The sequence below is a fragment of the Antennarius striatus genome, chromosome 2 (assembly GCF_040054535.1).
Source record: "Antennarius striatus isolate MH-2024 chromosome 2, ASM4005453v1, whole genome shotgun sequence".
NCBI classification, from domain to species: domain Eukaryota; kingdom Metazoa; phylum Chordata; class Actinopteri; order Lophiiformes; family Antennariidae; genus Antennarius; species Antennarius striatus.
The window spans coordinates 19,554,909-19,568,873 of NC_090777.1; the positions used below are offsets into that span (position 1 = coordinate 19,554,909).

Sequence of the window (13,965 nt, forward strand, 5' to 3'; positions counted from 1 at the left end):
ATACAAACTAGTTCAATTCAAAGTTGTGTTCTGCCGGCGGAAGACATCGCAATTTTTTCAGCAGAAAAACGAGGACACACAGAATGATTGAATGAGTTACCAATTCCAAATGAGTTCAAAAACCACAACAGTTATTAACTTTAATACAACAGCAGTGTTACCGGCCCCAATAATGCATCCATATTAAAAATAAGTACATGCACAACTTGACAACAGATTGCTCTACTACAGCAATTGTTTTTGACAGACTGAACCGTGATGCCATACATCTTAATCGTCCTGATGATTTCATTAAGCCTCCCTCCCCCTGTTCTGTTGTGATGATTGCCTCAGGAAGAGTTCAGACCAAGAAGCACACCACAAGTTTTCAAACTGACCCTAGGGAACAGTAATCAGTGGCCTTGCACACCGCAGATCCCCACCAGCGAGGATTTGTCACAAGATACTGGTAGTCATGTGACACTGTGGTGTGTTTCAGTAGGTAATGAATCCCTCGGGAGCAAGTTGGCCTTGGTGAGTTAGATCCCGCAGCCATGGAATGCATTGATTGGATGCAGTGCTTCTAACTAATCTATCACAGAAAATGAATAGTTACAATCAGTTCCGCAGCAAATACAAACAATAGGAGAAGATGAGCGCGATGCAAGACCCTCATCCTGACAAGATGGGCGATGTAGGCAGATAGGCTTTGATGTTGAAGCTGTCAGGTGGGAGGATGAGCATGCTGGAGGAAAGGGTGGCTTTGTCAGCTGATTCACCTTTTATATACCGGTGGTGGTGTTTTGACACATTGTAAAGCAACAATAAATTTCTATAATATGCTCTCTGCTGATCTGTTGTGGGAGTGAAATAAAACTTCAATCTACATCCTTGCACTCCATTATTTTCAGAACTATTCTGAATGTCATATACTCACAGCACAGTGTCAAGATCTACATTTTTCATTATGTCATGTCGTTATGTTTCTTTTCCCTCACTATCCAACACCTAAGATATCCAATACTCATCTTTCAAGAGCAAAAACAAAAAAAAATTATGTGTCCCTTGTTCTCTTCTGATAAGGTTTATAAACCTTTGTGGTTATCGTGCCTATCGGCTGAGCTCACACATTCTGGACACATGCAATAACAATATGTTTAAAAATCATTACTCACATCCTGTTTATAGATCAGTGCTGTGATAAAACATAAAAAAATAAAACAAGACTGTTCTGAGACCACCTAGGATCCACCAAGCCTGAGCCATCCCTCCAAGGGGGTGTCTCTCGCCTATTTATATGCAGCCTCTGAATTTAGATTCTTTCACCATGAAAACATGCACCCAGCTCTTGGATCCATCCATAACTTTTTTCATCATGGAAACAGCTGTTCCAGAAAAGTAAGAATCTACTGTTCCACTGTAACGATTATTCATAAAATTTAATCACAATTTCCCAACCCAAATACGGGGTAGTTGAAAAACATTTCTCACAGACTATCTGTGAAAATTTGAGTTAAATGGCCTTCAAAATTCCTTTAATGTTAAAAAAAACAAAACATTACGGAGCAAATATTTATCCAAATATTCTCAAAAATTAATTGGTTCCCACTTCTGGACCACTTTTCTACCCAGAGTCATAGTAGTTACATTATAGTTTATTAGGACTTGACAAAAAAGTAAATTGTGCAGTGTTGAAGAAACTGTAAAAGAAAATCCTGAATCTACTCCTTTATCTGGATTTCTTCCTACTTTAATATGGTTAATGTGGTCTACCCTGCAACATACTTCAACCAAGCTTCAGGGTTTTTATTAATCCTGCTAACTAATAAAGAAAAGGACCTGACTACTTGACCTCCTCTGGGAGGGTAATGTATTCATTATCTGAATGCCCACGTATCTTTATTAGCTCTGTAATTTTTGTCATTGTGTGAATTATTCCTGACATTACTCACCAATGTTTTCATGGTACAACTACAGAACTGAAACCCCAATTTCCTTCAAGAGATTGTGCATGGAAACTTTGTGGCAGTCCGGTAAGCTGAGAGAAACTGGATGGTAGAAAGGGAATATTTTACAATGCTGCAGGATTCACTTGTACAACTTTGCTCATAATTAAAGAATGATACACCAAACCGAATGGACGACGTATGAAATATTCATCACTGCTGCTTAAATATTAACTAATGAACACATTCATTACCGCCACATAAGAGGTGAGCATGCAGAATTAGTGGACCACTTGTACTGACCCACTGGACTGTGTTTACTACAGGCATTTGGTGAAGCAGACAAAGAGTGCTTGAGTGTGAAGAGTCACTGAGATGTACTGTGGTGTCGCTGGTGTGGCTCAGAAGCAGCCGCTTTGTACGGCTCACTCACTGACCTGTGAGCAAAACCAAATCAGAGTCATAGATGGGGAACAATGTGCTGTCACAGATATATGCACTTGTTTTGATGAGGGCTTATCTGTTTCAGTCTGTGCATGGGGGCTTGCTGAAATATTAGCAATGGGTCATGACAATGCAACTGCAAGGCGCAATTCAATTCCATGTGAGCTGCAACCTCAGAGCTTTCAGGCTTACTAAATCAATTACACAGAGTTGTGGAGCCTGTGCCTCTCACCCATTTAAAATCTTTTTTTTTCTTTTTTCTTCTTCTGATGGACCAAAAACACACATGTGGAGAAATATGCTGAATTGAAGACTGTGTGTGTGTGTGCGTGCGTGCGTGCGTGCGTGCGTGCGTGCGTGCGTGTGTGTGTGTGTGTGTGTGTGTGTGTGTGTGTGTTGGGGGGTGTGGGGAGGGTATTCATCTCTTGAGCTGTCCAGTCTTGATCTTTGATGCAATCCTTTGAGGTCAGGCATGAGCTACTGCAGAAATCTCCACACGTCACAAAAAACAAAAAGCACGACCTGAAGTGTTCACATCTAAAACAGACAATGTTTCAAGGCCCAGTGAAAACAGGAATGATTTGTTCTTCTCTATCAAACTGTGTCCTGGAGCCAGTCTTTGTTTGGAGACACATTCATGACAGACAAGAGACTTGCAGATGAATACACCCCGAGGGCATCAACACAGACCCCAGCTTTACATACGAAGGTCTGTGGGGAAATAAACAGTCTTTATAACAGACGGGAAACAAGGGCCAGCTGCAACTAAAAACATATTCCCTCTGATTTGATGTTCAAATAAACAAAATACACACACACAGCCTCCAAATGCCAAAACACACATGTCCACCACACATGATTATGATGCCACTGACTTACTAAAATGAAAAATTTTCAGGAACATAAAAGCTGGATTCTACTGAGGAGCTGTGTGGAATTAGATCTTATTTATGTTTATTAAACTGCACCTCACCTGCAAAACTGCACTATCAACCTCAACCTGTCAACTTCATAAAGGTTAAGAGATTTGTTTTGAAATGCCACTAATTAATATCCAGAAAGCATCCCAAGGTCAAATAACTGACAAAAGCAACGGTTGGGTTTTTGAGGGGTGATTTTAGAATGCGAGACAAATGAGCAGACCATGAGTTTCTTTTCAAGGTAATGTAAGGAGCCCAGGGAAAAGAAAACGACAGCAACAGATTTTTATTTTATTTTACAGGTTGATAAATCTGTAGCCTGCGGCTCTACATGCATTCATTTTTTTTAAATCTCCATGGGTTAGCTACATAAGCATTGCACAGGAAAAACACATTTACATGCATATAATTCTAATATAGCCAGCAGCTCCTAACAACTAAACACTGTGGATTATGGCAATAAGACGCACAGCCCAGGAGGCCCTGGACGCAAATGAACATTTCCCATGAGAAGCATTGACTACAATTGTACTGCCGACCCAAATATTTGCAGCAGATCCACACACAACTGTGCATTGCAGCAGGAGACAGTACACGGTGACTCTACACCTGCAACGAGCGATGCCCCACCCAGTTCAGTCGAGGCACTTGCCATCTTCGGGGTGGGGGCAAGAGGAGGCGACCAACGATTCAATTAAAGCCTAATGGTCAAGTAGGGAGAAAATATGTGTTCCTTGATGTTTTATTGATGTCTACGTTACAAACTAGTTGTGTTGGAGCCTGACAAGCCATTTGCTGTTTCGCCTGACGCGCTCCCACAGGGGAAACCTCTCAGGCGCGTCAACTAAACTGAACCGTCCGTATTTCGAGGGGAGCTCGATTTGGCGCGCGTAAAATCACGAAAAGCGCCGTAGATCCACGCAGGACTGAGTTATCCATCAAAGTCAGAGGTATTTTCACTTGAGCGGACAGGCAAACTTAAAACTTAAGTGAAGTAGCTTTCAGATTGACAGTAGCTGGGGTTGAAGGAAAATGTATGGGTGTCTGTTTTTTTATTTAGAATTTACAGGAAAATTCGAAAATACTACAATTACATCGTAAAGATTTGAAGATTTCACGTTTTTTTGCAAAGTTTTGTATTCCTCAAATCCTCAAAGAATTACTTCACACGATGATGAAACATGCATGTCCACGATTCGGTTATGTTTGAACGGTGATAATATGTTAAATAGATACATATAAACGTGAATTAGTGCATACACTATCCTGTTTTCTAGCAGAAAAACGCGCCCCGAGCGCGCAGAAATCTCAGACAGAGCGGCATCAAACGGAGCGGACTCGCCTGCAGGAGACGGTGATCTCTACTTTCGTAGCCGGGATGCTTCCACTGATGGGGTCGAAGTCACAGACCGTCGCTTTGGCCTCCACCTTGTCCATAACGTCTCCCTCCATGCTTGCAGGAGACCCAGGCCACCTCCCCGCGCCGCGAGTCCCTCAGAACCTGGAGCACCGACGGCAGAGAAACGGAGATCAGCAGCAGCCGAGCGAACAGGAGCCGATACGGTCCAGATAAGACTCCTAAGTGCTGTCCATTTGACGGGCAACAACATGGAAAGTTTAATGATAGACTACAGCTGTGCAGCCGATTGTTCGGAACCAAAGTGGGATCACATGCCAGGACGCATTGGCGCCAACTCCGCAGTTTTGCAGGCAGAGAATGAGCTCTTCTGTCAGAGCAGCGTTTGAAAAGTAAAAGCAAGTGAACTCCACCCCTCCTGTCTGCATTCTCCTACACACGGGGCTTCAGCTGACACTCATTTCAGATACCAGCTATTGATCTACAGCTGGACGGATCGTTATTTTTTTTCTCTCCAAATTGGTAGTAAGAGGCTCCAACAGAAAATAAATAAGCACAGCGGGACGTGAATTCCGCATTGCTGTTTAGGTTCACACATTTTTTCAGAAGATAAGCTTCATGTTTTGACAGATTCGTCAATTTATTTGTGAAATCTCATGCTGTTTTGGTGTAGGGAACTGGCAGTGTCGATCTGCGCGCAGATAAGAACGCAGTGCCTCAAATTAATGACAAATAAACGTAGGCCCCCAACCTTCAAGTTGAACCTTTTATATCCCATAAAAAGGATGAATAGTTTATTTTCAGTGTTAAAATTACATTACAGTTCTTCCAGAGCCACCAGCTCTTATAACTAATTGAAAGGCTGCTCGGTGCGCTTTCAGCATCTGGACAGCTCCACAAGCTGCTGCAGCTTCAGTCACAGCCTCGTTCATCTTGGCGGTAAAATAGTGTGTGTGTGTGTGTGGGGGGGGGGGGGGGGGTTCACTGTAAACTACTACGTATTTATCTGTGAGAGACTGCATCCCAAGGGAGCCTCGTTTTAGATTTAATCCATTCCCCGATTGAACAAACTGATGAAATGAAGAGGAAATTCAACCTGTCAGGCGAATAATTCATGGGTAACCTGCTGTCGTGTGTGTGTGTGTGTGTGTGTGTGTGTGTGTGTGTGTGTGTGTGTGTGTGTGTGTGTGTGTGTGTGTGTGTGTGTTTACCTGTATATATATATTATAAGGACATAAATATGTATACATAAATGCATTGTGGGGGCTCATATTCCTTGTGCAAAACAAACAATATAAAAGTGTTTTAAATTCAAATATGAACAGAGATTATAATTAGGGTTTGGCTGTAATGTCATTTATGCTCAATATTGAACAATGATATCCAGTGGGGCCTTTCGTCCATACTCTGTGTTCAGTTCATATATATTTTCCCACATTTTTTGCAGAGGTAGTTGGTCTAACCCTGCCTGAATCACAGGGCAGCACATAACAAAATATTATCATTATGATTATTATTATTATTACTAATGCTCATAATGAGAGTGATCATTTGTGTTTAAATGTGGAAATTCTGAAGTTTCGCTCATGAGCAATGGAAAAATCACCCTCAGCAGGTGAGATTGTGTCGCTGTTTAGCCAATGGCTGATTCAAGATTTCAAATATTAAAATCAGTGTCCTCACATCAAATACCAGAGGAGCAATTATTTTATTGCCCCTAGACAGTTCAGGACTTGGCTCAAAACGGGACTTTTTGCTGCTGGCGCCACATACATGTATAGGCTGACAAAATGGCGTACCCTTCTGGTGACAGATGAGTGAAGAGCCCATAGATGTCACTGCAATCTGATGTACGTTTGAAAGGGATGTTTAAAGTCAAATAATTGTCAATTTTTTAGCCACAAAGTAGTAATGTGCTTTTGGTATCTTCATATTTTGGATTAAATCTATCAATCAATCAAATACTGGTTTGCTGAAATTGATTGATATGTCATCTTGTGGCGCAATGCCAATGCAATGGATATACAGCTGTATGTAGGTATTGACACATACACACTCCAGGATGTATGTGTGTGTGTGTGTGTGCATGTGTGTGTGTGTGCCTGCGTACGTGCGTGCGTGCGTGCGTGCGTGTGCGTGTGTGCGTGCATGCATGGAGGGTAACTAATCAGTACCAATATCCGACAACTCTCCAAGGAAAGGATTCCAGCACCAACTGATTGCTTCTCATACAAAATGCTTTTTAAGAAACAACCAAATTATCCCCGTATCCCCTGAAACTATTTAGTCATCACTGGGAAATAGGCTACCTGCTCACACAAGGAAGAAAGACATTAACAAAAAGAAATCAGGGATATTTATAAAGAAACTCGTCTTATTTGCTGAAATCTCTCATCTATGATGCAAACCGAACACAGCGTATTGTATGTAATGCAGTTCACACAAAAAAATCATGTAATCACAGAATTTAGCATAATCCCTGATTAGCAAGCATTGTGAAAGGTTATTGTATGCCACTGCTGTAGCCACACTTCAAGACCTGAGAATGAGACTGACAGAGCTGGACTTTCAGATGTAGTACCACCAGAGTTCAGCTTCATCATTAGTAATTTTTGGTAGCTAATTAGGCCCTGTGGTGGTCCTTTGTTGGTTGATTTTTAGCTCCTTTCAGTGAGCTGCTCCCCACGGCCCACTGTGAGGCTCTGTTGTTTCGACCCATAGCTGCCCCTCTTCCTATAGCTGAGGCAGGATGGCAATTATGCCTGCATGAACCCTCACTGCAGGGTGCATGGAGCTGAAACCTGCTGCTCTGCATCAGCGGCAGGTTTCAGCACCAGCAGGGGGAAGGGGGCAAGGTGATGGAGTGCAAACTGGAACCTCATGGGTATTCTGCAGTGAATCGTATACTTCAGCAGAGACCAAAGGATGAAGTTAAATTTACTCTTCTGCTGTAAAGTGATTATTCTTTATGCACTTTCATTTGGTATTTATTTAAAGTGCTCCACATATATCAGAGGAAACTATCAGGCATGTTTGTCTACTACTTCAGTTAGTTATTTTACATTGTTAGGCAAAACAATGTGTATGAAATACAGAATATAATACATCAGTGTGAATCAAAACACACAATTGGACAGAAGAGAAACTTAAAATATGAAAAAGAGTCGTTTTCCACCATGACAGGATATTCAAGATTTAGGGAAAGTTGTTCACTTTCTTACTGAAAGGTAATTGTAATGTAAATATGATGCTCTGCTGCTAGCAGCCATCAGTTCTACATGGAGACTGAGGATAAGAGGAAACAACCAACCGCACATTGATGATGAGACTCTCAAACATCCCTGTGCCTGGTCGAGACTTCATCCCTCAATACTTTGAGGCTTCCTGCTGAACCCGGGGGGGGCGACAGTGGCTCAACGGCAGAGCGGGCGGTAGAGCGGGTCGTCCAATGTTCCCAAGATCAGCAGTTCGATTCCCGCTCCCACTCAGCCACCTCGGAGTGTACGCTGACAGTGGGAGGTGTCAGCTCAACTCCTGACCACTGCCGAGGTGCCCTTGAGCAAGTTGCTGCCCTTTATAAGCAACTCATTGGGGCACACCACGCAGGAGCTGTCTTCCACCCTACCTCCCTAACACTGCATGCCTAAAGGCCCCTTAAGAACTGTATGTGTGTTACGGGCCTGTACACACTACAAGTGCACGACTAATAACTAACAGTGTGAAAGAGTGTGCAGCTAGCTAATTTCCCTTCGGAGATTAATATAGTATATAAAATAAAATAAATTTAAAAAATTTAAAAGAAAACCTTCAGAACTGGTTGTTAGCTTTGTAGCTTCGCGCATCAATGCTCGCGACTTCACCTCAACGCGGATTTTTGGTAGGAAGTCACGTGATACCGTACGCACATTCTATTGGCTGACGGCATCTGGAAGTGTGCTACATTCCGTGAGCCTCGGACTTTTGTGAGACACAAAAGTGCTTTAAACAGTCGATAAGAGTGTGGGAAAAGGTAATACAGATAAAAGGTGGTTTAATATCAGTATGGGGAGGGTTCATAAACGTTTAAATTAATGTAAATAATAAGATAAATAGTTTTTCATTCCATCACGGAATTCGTTAATCACTGCTGGTACCCGGAATGCATTACCCACAAGAAATGAGGGCATACTGTATACGGACTTCAGTGGAATCACTAGAATGACAATAACTGGTAGACCCTCAATTCTCCTAGTTCACATGATGGTGCAATTAATTATTCTTTACTAAAAATGATGTTTTTGTACAACTAATTTATAATTGCTTCCTGGAATGAAGTCAGAGATGACTTTTAATTGACTGAATGAAACACTTGTATTTATGTTCCGCACTACAGCAGCAGGTAAAATGTTGTGTGCATGGCAAACATATAAAGTGCAGGAGTTTAACCTTTTATTTAATTCAACTTTTGTAGTTTTCAAACAGAATGAACAATAACAGCAGACAGCATTGGTATTGTACATTAGTATGCCCCCCTGTCAATTGCAGATAACTTTCCAACCACAGAAAATTAAATAAAAAAGAATAACAGAATACAATAAAATAGCATATCAAGCACCTTAGTAGCATATTTTCCTCATCATTACACAGTCACAGTACCACAGGCAAGAAATTAGTCCCATGACTTCTTGTAACGTCCTCAAAAGACACTATCTGAGATACGTTCTACCCATTGTCTAAATTCTGTGGGGGACATTATTTTCTCGAGGTTAAGAATTATTCAGGTGGCTGATATAACACCAAACATGATTACAGCAAAGTCTGTGATTCCACAACAAACACAACATCGGAGATATAGGTATTGTCATAACCAAACCCTTCCTCGTGTGTTCTAGAAATTTTTCCAAGAATGTATTTATTAATTTGCATATATACATGTTCCTGTCTCTACATGCTTCCAATAGAGGTTACCGGCCAGCATACTCTTTCTATTGAGTTTAGAAGGAGTAAAATAAAACCTTTGTATTAATTTGTAATGAATAAGCTTTCCCCTGGCTTCACATATGTACTTTCCTGTATATTACAATATTTTTATCCATTCCTGTACACCTAATTCACATTGACTTTTTGCCAAATAACTTTTAAACAGTTACACAAGCCTCTTGGTAGTACTATACAGAATTTATAGAACTATCTAGGCTGAGCTTACTAAGTCCAAAAGTCCATGACGGATTCTGGCTGTGAATGGCTTTCACCTCAATAATACAGTCTCTGGTCTGTAAGTACTTCCAAGCATCCCCTTTGCCCTTCAGGTTAAATTTTTTTGCAAGAGTTTAGGAAGAGAAATAACACTTTCATCTATGTGCAAGTCACTTATTTTATAAATCTCTTTTAAGCCATTTGTTCCAGTACTCCCCTTCTGCATGTCTGTATGGTGCTTAAGAGATGCATAAGATTATCTTAGTATTGACACTTCATACATCCTGTTTACTTCTCTCCAGACTGATTTAGCATTAAACAACACTGGGTTTGAGAAGCGGTCACATCCACCAGTCCTTGATCAATGTAAGATAATGTCCACAAATTTGAAGGAGTTCAACCTTGTAACATTAGATAACAAAACCACCTTGGTTAAGGTTGGAAAAAATATTTTTCTCCTTTTCACAAAATAAGGTCTTTATTTGGGCTGACTGAAACATTGCTTCTTCAGTTTAATGTTCTTTAAAACAAAGAAATACTTTGCAGTGAGTGTTTCACTATGTTCTGTATCTCTGTATCTGTATCTCATCTCTACCCAAAGAAAGGCAGAAATCAGCGGATGTCATAAACTTTGTAAAGATGTTTTGCTTAGACTATCACCCACTCCCACGCTGTGTGGAGTTTGCATGTTCTCCTTGTGTCTGTTTGGGTTCTCTCCGAGTTCTCCGACTTCTTCCCACCTCCAAAAACATGCGCTTTAGGTAAACTGGTGATGCCAAATTGCCTGTCAGTGTGAGTGTGTGTTTGTCTGCATGTTTGTCTGTTTACTTGTGGCTCCGTGGTGCAGTGGCAACGCGTCTGGAGTGTACCCTGCCTCACGCCCCCAGTCAGTTGGGATAGGCTCCAGCACCCCACGACTCACAACAGCAGAAGAAGCGGGTCACAACAATCAATTGATGGATAGATTACCCACTCAGGGATTCAGTGGACATCAACATTTACTTTCACTAGAAGTCATTTCCTGCTGCCTCAATAATTAAAGTCAAATATTTGCTCTGCCTCTTAGCTCTAGTCAGCAGCTCTAAGGCGACAGTGGCTCAGTGGTAGATCGGGTCGTCCAATGATCAAGATTGGAGGTTCGATCCCCCCCCCCCCTGTCAGCAGCGAGCACTGCCGAGGTGCCCCTGAGCAAGGTGCCATTCTATTTACAAGCTGCTTATTAAGGGCACGCCACCAGTCTCTCTACCTCCCCACCACTGCATACCTAGAGGCCCCTTGTGTGTGTGTGTGTGTGTGTGTGTGTGTGTGTGTGTGTGTGTGTGTGTGTGTGTGTGTGTGTGTGTGTGTGTGTGTGTGTGTGTGTGTGTGTGTGTGTGTGTGTGTGTGTGTGTGTGTGTGTGTGTGTGTGTGTTACAGGACCTGTACACACTATGTACTGTATGTATGTATGTGATTACTAACCATGTGCTAGAGTGAGTTTCTAATTTCCCTTCGGGGATTATTAAAGTATACTAAAAAAATTAATGAATGGATAAATACATAATCTTCACCAGCTTAAGAGAACGACTGGAACAGGTCAGTCTGGTGGGTTTGCCAGGGCTCTGTTTGCTGGACTTGACTGTTATCTTATAGTAAGACTACAGGAAGCAATGAGCTAAAATCGCTCAAAGCTACACTACTTATACTGTAGTTTGCACTCATTAATTTGATAAATAATAAATGCAACTTTATCAGTACAAGAAAAGTTAAGCAGAATTCTGAATGATGTGACTCTACTTATACTTCCAATGGTTGAGAATTTTTTTTGCTGTGGTTGGTGCAACTTACAGTATATGTTAGGGGAAAAAAGAATTCAAACCAAACACATTTAAAGGCCTGCATCATTTATTTTCTGTGCACACAATATATGTAATATTTAATGGAAATATTTTGAGATGAGTATCTATAAAATGTTGTGCATTTAATATTGGATTTTAATTATGTTCATAATTGGTCCTCATCACTGGATTTCATTTGTTTCATTTACACGTCTGTGTTTCACTCCATGTTAAAGAGGAGACACTATGCTGGCTGTGTTAATGTTCAAAACACAAAACCAATCAATTAGCTTAATTTCAGTATATCTCTCCGTCCCACTGAGAATTAATAGTGTTTTGATACCCAGATAGACTTTATTATTTGAGGGCTCACAGCTGCCTGCAGACATCAGGAAACAGGATTACAGGGAAGATACTGTAGATGTAACTTTTATAGTCATTAATCTGCTTTGTTGAGGTTTTATTTGTGCTAAAATGTGTTGGTGCATACTGTTCTTATAATTTTATGCATTTTAAATTTTCCACTCCACATTTCCTTTGATTCTCCAGATACATTTTTTAAAACTTTGTCAAGAACTTTTGTCTATTATCTATTATTACTAAAATTAACTGACTTTTTTGGGCATTTTTTAATTATTCATTAAATAACTTACTTTGTCGTAACGTCCTGAAAAATTCTATCTCTTAAAACACTTGATCGGCCGATTCAAGAACCCTTTGAGGCAAAACTGTAACTGCCAACCAAATCAAGTTCCTCTGTTAGCAATTAAACAGTCATCACTAACTTGTCACAGACTTTGCATCACATTTTGTTTAGTAACTAACAAAGTCTGAAAAAAACAGATCGGAAGGATAAAAGGCAACAACACATAAAAAATGTAAATATCAACTTTTTTTTTAGCACAAGTACATCCTGACTTGTTTTAAACTTCTTGCTATGTCTTTTTTTAAGACACCAAAACACTAAAAGCAGATCGACACTTGTTCTGCTGTGACATGAATCAGTAATGCCCCTGTGTTGGGATGGAAACACATTTGTCATTCACTATTTCAAATGAGCCGTTCTCTTTGCCAGCAATGTGGTTTCTCTGAAGAAGACAAAATGGGAACCATTAAAAACCCTCCAGCATGATGATGTTCATAACGAGGGAAGCAATGTGTGGCTCTTCAGTCATACATTACAGTACAGAGAATAAATGAACAGGGATGTTCAGTTTATCGCTTCTCCTTTGCACTGTCCAATTGAGTTGCTCTCATGTAAGATGAATGGAGCTGCACCAATGGAAGAGTGTGGGGTTGTAACTAATTCATCTTTTGAATAACAAAGAGATGCAGAAATGGCCAAGTGTAATAACCACAGAGGGCAGCACAGGACTGGGCCGCTGCATATGTGTGTGTATGTATGCACACAGATGCATTATTAAGCATCACTGTGTGTAGCAAGGAGTTATTCTTTACACTGAGCACCAGTATCATTTGACAGCTTCTCCTCCACCATCACTAAAATATGGAATAGCCCTTTCAGGGCTGGTGACAGCAAATTGTCATTTTTACTGTGGTGGAATCAAATCTTAGAATACAGTTGTACTAACTGACTAAAAGTATACAACAACTACACTGACAAACAGATTCTAACGATAACAACAACAACAGCAACAATAATGATAATAATAATAATAATAATAATAATAATAATAATAATAATAATAATAATAATAATATAATAACAATAATAATAATAATATTGCTAATAACACAATAGAAGACAAAGGACAAAAAGAAGAATGGATAAAGTCTAAGTCTATTGAAGTCTATTGAAAGGCTATATTTCCAGGCTAATGGAGATATGCTAGTTTGGTGTGATGTCATTTCCTTTCTAGTATTTGCATTGCTTTAAGTGTTGGAGATACCATGGGCCTCATTGTCCGCATTTCGTACTATTTTTAAAGGGGCAATAGGGTCCAGAGTTACTATCAGTAAGCCTACAACTTCAGTACGAATATTAACCAGTTAGTTAGTTAGTTAGTTAGTGTAAGACTTCTCATACTGTGAAGTGGCATGACATTTTGTCACAACATCATCGGATGAACTTCTAGTCCTTTTTTCAGTCAAATAGTAAAACTTATTAAATAGTAAATATTATTATGAAATAGTAAAACTTATTAAATAATGGTTGAATAGAAATTGAATAGATTGGTGGATTTGTGGACAGACCATTCAATGTTAAATTTAGATGCTGTATGTCAGAAAAAGGTTGACAGCGTGATTAAAAAAAAGAAAGGTTTTTATGTGCTGTCTGGAAGAAGCCAGTCTAATAATGAGCCTAA

General features: G+C 40.2%; 1 protein-coding gene across 2 annotated transcripts in view; it reads right to left on the reverse strand.

Annotated features, from left to right (window-relative positions):
* Positions 1 to 4,855, reverse strand: part of cpne5a (copine Va) — a 63,569-nt gene extending 58,714 nt beyond the window's left edge. For both annotated transcript variants that reach the window (XM_068331177.1, XM_068331185.1), the window contains exon 1: positions 4,632 to 4,855. In XM_068331177.1, the coding sequence (XP_068187278.1) occupies positions 4,632 to 4,741 (110 nt within the window). In that variant the 5' untranslated portion in view covers positions 4,742 to 4,855. The remainder of the gene's footprint in view (positions 1 to 4,631) is intronic.
* Between the last annotated feature and the right edge of the window lie 9,110 nt (positions 4,856 to 13,965).